The sequence below is a fragment of the Cetorhinus maximus genome, chromosome 5, assembly GCF_964194155.1.
Source record: "Cetorhinus maximus chromosome 5, sCetMax3.hap1.1, whole genome shotgun sequence".
NCBI lineage: Eukaryota > Metazoa > Chordata > Chondrichthyes > Lamniformes > Cetorhinidae > Cetorhinus > Cetorhinus maximus.
This window is the reverse complement of record NC_135883.1, coordinates 139,488,423-139,499,236: the sequence shown is the minus strand read 5'-3', so window position 1 is coordinate 139,499,236 and position 10,814 is coordinate 139,488,423. Positions and strand designations below refer to the sequence as shown.

At 41.1% G+C, this 10,814-nt stretch overlaps 1 protein-coding gene across 1 annotated transcript in view; it reads left to right on the top strand.

Annotated features, from left to right (window-relative positions):
• The first annotated feature begins 1,130 nt into the window (after positions 1-1,130).
• The window catches only part of sec63 (SEC63 homolog, protein translocation regulator), a 105,285-nt gene continuing 95,601 nt past the window's right edge, over positions 1,131-10,814 (top strand). Inside the window, exon 1 of the mRNA XM_078542509.1 lies at positions 1,131-1,330. Coding sequence (XP_078398635.1) covers positions 1,207-1,330 — 124 coding nt within the window. The 5' untranslated portion in view covers positions 1,131-1,206. The remainder of the gene's footprint in view (positions 1,331-10,814) is intronic.

The following is a 10,814-nucleotide window of genomic DNA, read 5'->3' as shown; positions in this document are numbered from 1 at the left end:
AGTTCTTTTTGTTCTTGCAATTTCAAGCACCTCTTCATTGGTCTTATATGGAATCTTTGGCATACGTTTTAGCATCCACATTTCAAAGGCCTCAAATTTCTTCCAGAGTTCTTTACTTATTGACTAGATTTTTGAGGCATACAGGAAAGTGGATAGAATGTAATATCTTATCAGTTTTTCCTTGTTACAAGCTTGATTTTTCTTGTTGTTAAAACATCCTTCTTCTTCACAAAATTACTTTTCGCAATCTCTATTCTTCTAACTTCAACATCTCATCTACCATCTTTCGTTATCATTTGTCATAAATAGACAAACTTATCTACTTGTTCCTGCATGACACCATCCACTTCAATCTTCACTCTAGTTTCTTCTCATGTATTCCTTCTAACTACCATTGTTTTTGTCTTTTTGGTGTTCATGCTCAATCCATATTGTAAACTTCTAGATTTTACTTGATCTAAGATATTTTGTAGGGCCTCTCCTGATTCTGCAAATAGTGCTGTGTCATCAGCGTACTGCAAGTTTATGTTCTTACCTCCAATTTTTACCCCTGGAAGTACATTTAATTCTCTGAATATTTTTTCTGCGTACAGATTCAATAATTTTGGCGACATTAAGCAGCCTTGTCCAACTCCTCTTCAGTTGAAACGTGTCTGATTGTCCATCTTTGAGTCTGATGCTCTTTTTACAATGCGTATCAAAGAATGCTAGTTATACCTTTTGCTTGCTACAAATGGGATGCAGCTGGTTTCCAAATCTCAGGCCTGTTGTCAGGACTTTTATGGAAATTGTTGGCTGACAACTTTCCAAGCTTGGCACCTACAAGGCAGAACCAATGGGGTGGGGGGCATCAGAGGGTTGGTGGGGGGGGGGGGGTGTGAAGGAGAAGGACGAATGGAAATGCTGACAGTGTGTCCAAGTGTTCATATGTCGTGCGGCAGAAACAATCCAAATTACAATCATCAGGGGAACATTCCAAATCTGAGCTGACTCTTTCTCACAATGTCCCTGGAGGAGCGTGCGTGTGTGTGTGTGTGTGCGTGCGCGCGCGCCCACCATCGCCGCTGTGCGTGCGCGCCCAGCGCGGTCGCCGTCGCCGCTGTGCGTGCGCGGTCGCCGTCGCCGCTGCGCGTGCGCAGTGCCACGTCCGTGCTTGTGTTGGAGGAGCCGAGCTTGAGGCCCGGGAGGAGCAGAGGGAGCCCAGCCATGGCCGGCCAGCAGTTCCAGTACGACGACAGCGGCAATACCTCCTTCTATTTCCTCACGTCCTTCGTGGGACTTCTCGTCATCCCGGCTACTTTTTACCTCTGGCCCAAAGATCAGAACGACGGTGAGTCCAGCAGCAATAGCAGAGGAGGAGGAGGGGAAGGATATGATTTTTTTGGGGGGGGGGGAGGAGGTTTGTTCTTAAAATGAATAATAAAAATGCAATCTGTTCTCCTTATAACACCAACGAGAAACCTTCCTCTCCTCCCCTCCCCCCGCAGTCACTCTCTGGAAACACGGGCTCATGCTGCCCGCTCAACACGCTCACAGAGGGGATCGCCAAAGCAAAGCCCATGTTGCGGGGCCCTGCTGTATTTCTGGGAAAGTGGTGGGGTGGGTGGGTGGGGGCGGGGGGGAAAGGTTTACACAACGTGCCCCCCACCTCCGGGTACTGCCTTCCCAACACCCGGGGTGTTGCTGATCCCCACTCTTTAAGTCCTGCCTAAAAGTTTCTGGATGGATAATCTGTGGCTGTTCGACTTCTGCCGGGTTATGAGTTTTAAAAAAAAAAAATACCTGTGTTGTAATTTGTTTATTTAAGCAGAAATTTATAAAATGTAGATTCATTAACTCTCCATTTGTCTCCGAAAAGGTGAATGATGTTTCTGCTTTTTTTTGGGGGGGTGGGGGAGGTGGGGTGTGGAATTGGGTGAAGAGGTTTGAGGTGTTTCTGAATAAATCTTCCCAGCAGTATTCCTGGTGCCTGCTGTATGTGTTACTTTTTGCTACACCGTATGCTTTTGCCCAGGAACTTTAACACATTTCAGTTTCAAGCGGGGCTACTACATTCGGCTTTCTCTTGTTATCTGGACTTAAATAGAAATCAAAATACTTGCTGCTAAGTATTTCACTGTTTGTACAAATGAAGCAAGGGTTTAAAATGCTGGGAATCTCAATAATACTAGAAGCGCTCAGTAGGTTGGTCAACATTTGTGAAGAAAGAAAGACAAGTTAACTAGTTTCCAGTTTATTGAAAGTTGCACCTGAAATGTTAAGATGACTTTTATCTTTATAGATGCTAATGGACGTGTTATTATAAATTCCCTGTAACTGAATCTAATGGGCTGTGACATTTGAAACTATTTCTAGGACTTTAATGTGAGAAGTGAGTGTATGTGGAAATCAAAGTACAGGCAGATTTTTGCATTTATTAATACTTAGAGGACATTTTAATGTGAAATAGCAGGTTTGATGCATAGCTCCATGATTTATGCTAGCACAGTCATTACAAATTCAACATGATTAGAAAATGAGGAAATGAGTGACTATTTTGGGTTATGGTTTGAATACTGTTGTTGACCTGATATGAGAATCAGTGAATGATTGCACAAATTGGCTAAATGCCATGCGTAGCATCCTTAATATGGTGAAATTCAGATCCTAACTTTGTTTGATCATCTATTTATTCCACCAAAGTATTGCACTGTTGAAAGGAGACAGTACAGGTTCAAAATCTAGCGTTAAATGTATTCTAAATGCACTATTGAAGTTGCCATCTGCAATTGTAAATGTTAAAAGAGTACAAATAATTTCTGATCTTTCTGACATGTCCAGTGGCTAAAATATTTAGTCCCCATTCCATTATGAATCCTACATCCCAGTGTAATGTCTGCATGGACATACAAAGCAATTTCACAACTGGTTGAACTGTTGCCTGAAGCCAAAACCAAGCTCATCTGCAATTCAGTATGGTTTTGTAATGGTGAGTGATGCAGACCTAAAATATTTTTCACGAGCCATCTCCCTCTCACATGACCTGCCTATTTCCATCTCTTTACCAACACCACCACCACCTCTTCTACCCCCCCCCCCCCCCCCCCCCCCCCCCCAAACCCCTGAATTAAGTTGTGTAGGTAGATAACTATAAGTCACAGAAATGTTACAGTGCAGAAGGCAGCCATTTGGCCCAGTCTGCACTGGCTCTCCAAATAAGCAATTCCCCAAGTGTCATTCTCCTGCCTTCTCTCTGTAATCCTGCACAATCTTCCTTTTCAGGTAACAATCTAATTCCCTTTTGACTGCTTCGATTTAACCTGCCTCCAACAGACTCTCAGGCAGTGCATTCCAGACCTTAAGTGCACACTGCATTGAAAAGTTTTTTTCTTGTATTGTTTTTGCTTCTTTTGCCAATCACTTTAAATCTGTGCCCTCTCATTCTCTATCCTTTCACAAGTGAGAAGTTTCTCCCTATCCACTCTGTTCAGACCCCATATGATTTAGAATACCTCTGTCAAATCTCCTCTCAGCCTTTTATCCAAGGAAAACAGTCCTAACTTATCCAATCTATCTTTCTTACCCTGGAACTGTTTTCGTGAATCCTCTCTGTACTTCCTCCAATGCTTTTACGTCCTTCCTAAAGTGCGGTGCCCAGAACTGGACGCAATACTCCAGTTGAGACCGAACTAGTGACTTGTACAAAACAAAAACAGAATTACCTGGAAAAACTCAGCAGGTCTGGCAGCATCGGTGGAGAAGAAAAGTGTTGACGTTTCGAGTCCTCATGACCCTTCAACAGAACTGAACAACAGAACTGATTCAACAGAAGTGACTTGTACAAGGTTAACATAACCTCTTTGCTCTTGTACTCTGCCCCTATTAATAAAGCCTAGGATATTATGCTTTATTAACTCCAGTCTCAACCTGTCCTGCCACCTTTAATGACTTTTACACATATACACCCAGGTCCCATTACTCCTGCACCCACTTTAGAGTTGCACCCTTTATTTTATATTGTGTCTCCATGTTCTTCTACCAAGAAGGAACACTTCACATTTCTCTGCATTGAACTTCATCTGGTACCTGTCTGCCCACACACCTATGTCCTTTTGAAGTTCAACACTATCCTCGCAGTTCACAATCCTTCCAAGCTTCAGATCATCTGCCAACTTTGAAATTGTGCACTGTACGAGGCATCATTTTCTCTAAGAAACAATTGGTGAGGGGTACCACTCTGTATCAGCCATGGGGCAGGCGAAGAGGCAGGTCCCAAGCCTACTTCAGCTGGCATGGGAATTGAACCCGTGCTCTTACAATAATTTGAACCACATGCTGGCTATCGAGCCGACTGAGCTAACCAGCCCCTTATTAGGTTGTATATTTTAACTTGTTTTAAGTACACAGAATCTAATGCTTTTCTATCAAGAACTAAAGCCACTATTAGACTAGTGTCCCACACTGTATGACTGAAAGGAAAAAATATTTCATAAGTTTTGAAATAATGCCTCAATTTTGTAGCTTGAATTAAACTGACACTTTAGTTGAGCTTGTACGCATCCAAGAAAGCTAGAACTGTTCATAAATTTGAAGCCATGTAAGTCTTGCCAGATGAGTTTGAGTGTAATATCTTTGTGCTACATTGCATCAAAACTAGGATGGTTAAGCAACTATCTCTGGGCCATTTTGTGAAGCAGTTCCAGTGTGTAAATATACGCTTGAGCTTATCTGGTGTGTGACTGGAATGATTTCTCTTCATGGCATTCTGAATAAAAATTTTTTCTATGAATCACAATGTGCTTGATATCAGTAGAAACTCAAAAGTTTCAGGCATTCCTATAGATTTCCTTGTATCAGGGTTAGCTTGTTTACCTCTTGCTTGTGTTGATTACCATATTCCATGAACACAAGAATTGAAGCAGTGTGTTCTTGTCCAGCTCAATAAAAGTGCAGCCCAATATTCAGTAATACTACCTGTACACTGGGACATAACACATTCGTTTATTAGGTGTTGGAAAACTTCAAAAATATTGGGCAATAATCAAGCGCTCTCATGCTTAAACAAGTTACATTGTAAGTTTCTATCTAGTCTGCAATTGTTAGAATTTTATTTATTTAAAAATCTGTCTGGGGACTAGGAACAGGAGTACGCCATTCAGCTCATCGAGCTTACTCCGCCATTTAATTAGATCACGGTTGATCTTCTGCCTCAATGCCATTTGCCCGCACTATCCCCATATCCCTTGATGTCAGTCTTTAGAAATCTATCGATGTCTGTCGTTCAAGACTCAATGATTGAGCTTCCACAGCCTTCTGGGGTAGCGAATTCCAAAGATTCACCACCCTCTGAGTGAATAAATTCCTCCTCATCTCAGTCTTGGTTCTATGACTAGCCTATGTTACTAGCTTGTTTAGCTTTTTTCAGACATTGACAGCAGCTAATGTGGTCTGTTACATGCCAAATTGAAGAATTTCATGATATGTGGTCTTGGAGAATTATATTGCTGGTAGAAATGAGTGTGCCACTGATTCTGTGATCTTGTGACTGCCCTGGTCCCAATGATGTTGGCAGCAACTGCATTTGTACAGTATTCTTCTCATATCTTCCTGTTTGGTGTCCACCTTCTTGCTTGTTTACAAATATTCATATTTTAAGTTGTGATTTCTGATATTTGCTTGGACCTGTTCTTTTCAATTCCTTCATAAACTTAAAAATAGCAATCCAATCACATTTTCCAACACAAACAAGCACAACACTTCCTTAACCTTTTCTGTCAACTTTCATTTCATCTCCAGATTATTCTTCAGCTTTTATGCGCAACAGTATCCTTCTTGGCTGGTTAGAAATGCAGGATGTTGCTCCAGATGAGATTTTACTGCAGGGCTTCCCAAACTGTGGGTCGCAACCCCATGGAGACGAGATCTTGAGGTCGCGAGTTGTGAGGCAGCAATGGCTGCCATGGGCCTCAGACTGAATGCAAACAGCTGTGCGGCCCCTTTAAATCCTCATGGCTTTTTCTGTTGCTGGGCATGGCATAATGGACAGATCTTTGAGGTCTGATTGCTGCTGCAAAAGAAGCCTGGGAAAAGGTAGGTTTTCTTTTTTAAAAACCCTGCAGCTTAACCAACTCCCATCATGCTGAACTTCGCCCCAGCAGCTGAGGCTACCCCGCTGAGGTCACGCATACTTTGAGGCATTAAAATGGGGCTGCACTGGGAAAATGTTTGGGGAGCACTGCTTACTGCTTTTTACGGTGACAATGCACCCACTTGATTTATACTTTCCTTCTGCCAATTTAACCCCATACCACCTTTGCCATTTTTACTGCAGCTAGGCATAGTGCTGATCATTTCATTGATTCATGTGTTATATGCCAGCCTTGGCTCAATGTTTCCTCTCATTTTTGAATCAAGTCCATGGAGTTCACAGACTCATTCCAGAGCCTGGAGTCCAAAATTGAGACAGCCACTTCAGTATAGCATTGAAGAAGTGCTGCACTGTGGAGGTGTCATCCTTCAGATGAGATAATCAGCTGCTCTCTCAGGTTAAAAAAAATCAGATGGCACTAATCGAAGAGGAAAGGAATTCTTCTGGTGTCCTGGTCAGCATTTACCCTTCAACACCATGGATGATCTGATCATTTATTTTCAGGCAGTTTGTGCGAGCTTGATGTCTGTAAATTGGCTGCCCCATTTTTTATGTGACAGTGATGGCTACATTTCAAAAGTACTTCATTGGCTGTAAAGCAATTTTGAGGTCATGAAAAGTGCTATATCAATGTAAGTCTGTCTTTTAGAATCCTTTGGTACGATACTTTGCTCTTCTCTTGATTTCGTGCACATTGAGTTGTGTTTACCACCCATTGACCTAGTTATTTAAAAAGACATTACAATACTGCCCCATGCAGAAGGATTTACCATTATTTTCCCTTAATTCAATATTGTTTGCAGACTTGCATATTTTGCATACACTTGTCTTCACCCAGATTATGTTTGTTAGTATCTATTGATGCATAGCAACAATTGTTAAGGCAGATAGGATTTTAGAATAAATAGGTTGCTATAGAATCCAGGCTCAAATATTGACATCTCAAAGCATTGTTGAGATTATAGTTGGAGGATAGCTAGTTTTACCCATTATATTTAAGAAAAAGCATAGAGGTGTGAAGTTATAAATCAATGGCTACTTAGCGAAGATAGAAAATTGAAGCAGTATTTCGCCCTCCTGTCTTTAAGGACTCACTTTTGGGGTATAGTTTTGTAGTGACCAACAGCTCTCAGGACCCCTGTCTGTTAAGCCCTAGTGAGTTAGTATCCAAAAGCTGTTGACTGTGAGGAAGAAGCTTTGTAACCCAGCAATCTTTTCACACCGATCATCCACATAGGTGTAAGATAAAAGCAAAATACTGTAGATGCTGGAAATCGGAAATAAAAACAGAAAATGCTCAGCAGATCTGACTGTTTCTGTCTCCACAGAGAGTTTTTTTCCAGCATTTTCTGCTTTTATTCTACATGGGTGTATTTTCCAGCAAGGTGACAGGATAATAATCAAGTATTTTTTATTTCTTGGGACTTGTGTGGTTTGATGGCAAGGCCAGCATTTGTTGCCCATTCCTAGTTGCCTTTGAAAGTGGCTTGCTAGGCCATTTTAGAAGGCAGGTAAGAGTCAGCCACATTGCTGTGGGTCTGGAGTCACATCTAGGCCAAACCGGGTAAGGGTAGCAGATTTCCCTCCCTAAAGGACATTAGTGAACCAGATAGGTTTTTACAACAATCGGTGATAGTTTCATGGTCACCATTACTGAGACTAGCTTTCAATTCCATATTTATTAATTGCATTTAAAGTCCACCAACTGCCTGGTGGGATTTGAACCTGTGTCCCTAGAGCATTAGCCTAGACCTCTGGATTACTAGTCCAGTGACATTGCCACTATGCCACCATTTCCCCCTAAAGTGGGATCTTGCCTGTCGTCAACGACTCTACAGAGCACTTTAGTTACTAATGTCGAAGAGGAGGAAAGAGAAATAGAAGTTAACATGTCTGTTGGGTGTCCTTGAAGTTTTCCTAGCAGCTGGTTTGACAATGTGCTTGATTTATACTCGGGGCTAGTCTCCTCTCTTCCTCTGCTAGTTGCGTGATGCAAGGAGATCAAGAAAAAGGCGTGAAGAGCATGCAACATATTTAGTTAAAGCTGAGGATCAAGATATGGCATTATGTATTGATTGCAAGTGCCAACATTTTGTGAGCACACTCTTGTGCTATTGGCAGCTGTTAACGATCCCCAAATGCTTGCTGCATAATACTGTGCTTCTCCGAAGTATCTTTTAACTAATCTTTGGAAATTAAGCTTATGATTGTACATAGGTTAGGAATGTGGTACTTAAACTGCGAAGAAATATCATGAACCTGGCTTTAATAACCAACTGCATAATTTTTAGCTACTCTATAAAGCAACTTAGAAATAATAGTTTAGCATTTAATCTATTTGGTTTCTGGAATAGTATTTGAGCTTTTGAGATGTTTACAATTTTCTTTATTGAATATAGAAACTCCTTTTTAAAACATTTTTTTTGTTTTCCCCTCTTGATTTTTTTGGCCACAGGGTTCTTTCTTGCCCAGCCCTCTCCCAAACGCTTTCCGCCTGCACTGAGATGCCACATGTGCAGGGTGACTTCCAGGGCTAAACTCAAGGCCATAGTTCAATGGTGCAACTCGACCGTGAGGTTGACAAGCTACTTGACCACGGGGCCATTTCTCTGCCTGTGCTCAGCCGGTATTCATGCAAGCACAGTTCCAGCAAGTGGATAGTAATTAAAGTCCTTTATGAACTCCTTTCCTCACCACCCCCCTCCCAACTACAACTCCTGTTCACCAGCTGTTAACTGCATAAATGAGCTGATATATTGGAACATCCACAGAATAGGTTAATTTCTGAAGACAAGTTTAGTAATTGTAATGTCCTTTTTTTTTGTAAACCTCATTAGGACTCTTGCTATCACGTCACCACCACCATGCTTTGGAAGTGGGATGTAATGACAGAACAAAAATCCAACATTAGTGCTCAAAACAACCAGTAAGTGTCCAGAGAGATGTGATTTGGAGCAAAATGAGTAAACAGACACTTAACAAATCATTTTACACAGCAATAAATTAAAAACCTCAAATGCATTCAAATTTTCTTTTTTGTAGCGGTGGTAATGATGAACACATCACCACAGCTGTCTGTGTAAATGGTAATCATGCTGAGCTTGGATGATTACTTTTGGCTGGTTTCATTGCATATAGAGAAAATGTAATGAGATCTAAACAGAAGGTCCTATCAGATCAAATTAGTTTGAGACAATTTATTTGGGCAGATCGCAATTGGTTCCATTACATCTGGTTGCCAGCTGTTGGCCTCAGTAGGTCGGGCAGCATCTGTGGAGTGGGGAAAAAGGGTTATGTTTCAGTTTGGCCTTTTTAAAATTGGTTGTTGCCAGTTTTAAAGAAGCTGCTGGACGTTTTAACAACCGTTCGTCTTTCACAATTGGGGTTAAGAAGTCAATACAAACTTGTTGAGTCTTGTGCAAGATTAGAAGGAAGGTGGAATAGACAGATGATGTTGTGCTCACTTTGAAAATAAGTATAAATATTTATCTACTAAGAGATTTCAGGCTAAAATTATGGAACCTAGATTACTGGATACTGTGTGGACCATTATGGCTGCTGGTGTTAGCATATTAAAGTGCAAGGGGGAGGTGTGATATTTACACACAGTATGCACCAGCTCTACTCAGATTAAATAGTTGTCCAGGGATAAGATATTAAGAGTTCTAAATTTGGATTCTGTCTGAGCTTTTAAATTGGGGTTATGTAACCACAGGGTGAAGTACTGGTGGTCTGTTTTTGGGGATATTAGCAGCAGAGTAGTATAAAATGCTGATCTAAAAGGAGGTTTTTGTGGAGCCTAAACACCGGCATGGACCAGTTGGACTTGTTTATGTTGTAAATTTGTTGCAATTTTGTAATGCTTTAAGGTATTTTATCGCAACACTAAATTTTTCTGGCTTGTGCAATAAATAAGATCAGTGGCAATGTTTGCCACAAGTTCTGTTGGGACTGTCATCCATAATGTAAAATGAGAAGGTGGTCGTAGATTATTGATTTTGTTTGAATATTCGGTTAAATGTCAGCATTATCTTCGCTATCCTGACTTAGCTTTAGGTATTCTCTTTTTCTTTTATCTTTGTCCTTTTAGCTTGGCCCACTGATGGTGTAGTTTTTGGCTTTGCTTTACCCTCTCCCCTTCGGATGAACTCTCATGTCTGTGAAGTTTTAAAAAGGTAAACCACTGAACCATAATGCATTGCTCTAGATTTGATTGCTTTTGGCATGTGCCAAAACCTGATGCACCGCCAGAAGAAATGTTTGATACAAAGATTATTGCAGGACTCCAGTTTGATAATGACGTTTATCAATCCACCAGATAGGAACTCAAAAGCAAGTAATGCAGCCACACTGGCCAGAAATTTGTCCAAGAAACCTTTGTGAAAAGGTTTCTCTTCAAAGGACCTTGATTGCATCCACAGGCCTTTTGTTAGTTTACTGTGGTGACAGGCATTTGGCCTAACCAGTCCATTTTGGTGTCTATCCTTCTCATGAACAGGAGTACAAATTCCTGTTCCAATAAAGTCTTATGTCCTTCAACTGCCTATCTAACCTATTCTTAACTGTTGATAAGATTTCAGATACAAATGCTAACTGTGGCAGTACATTCCACAGCTTCACAACTCTGTTTTAAAAATATGTTTCTCCTTCTCTCTGTCCTAAATTGTACATTTAATCTCGCATCTAT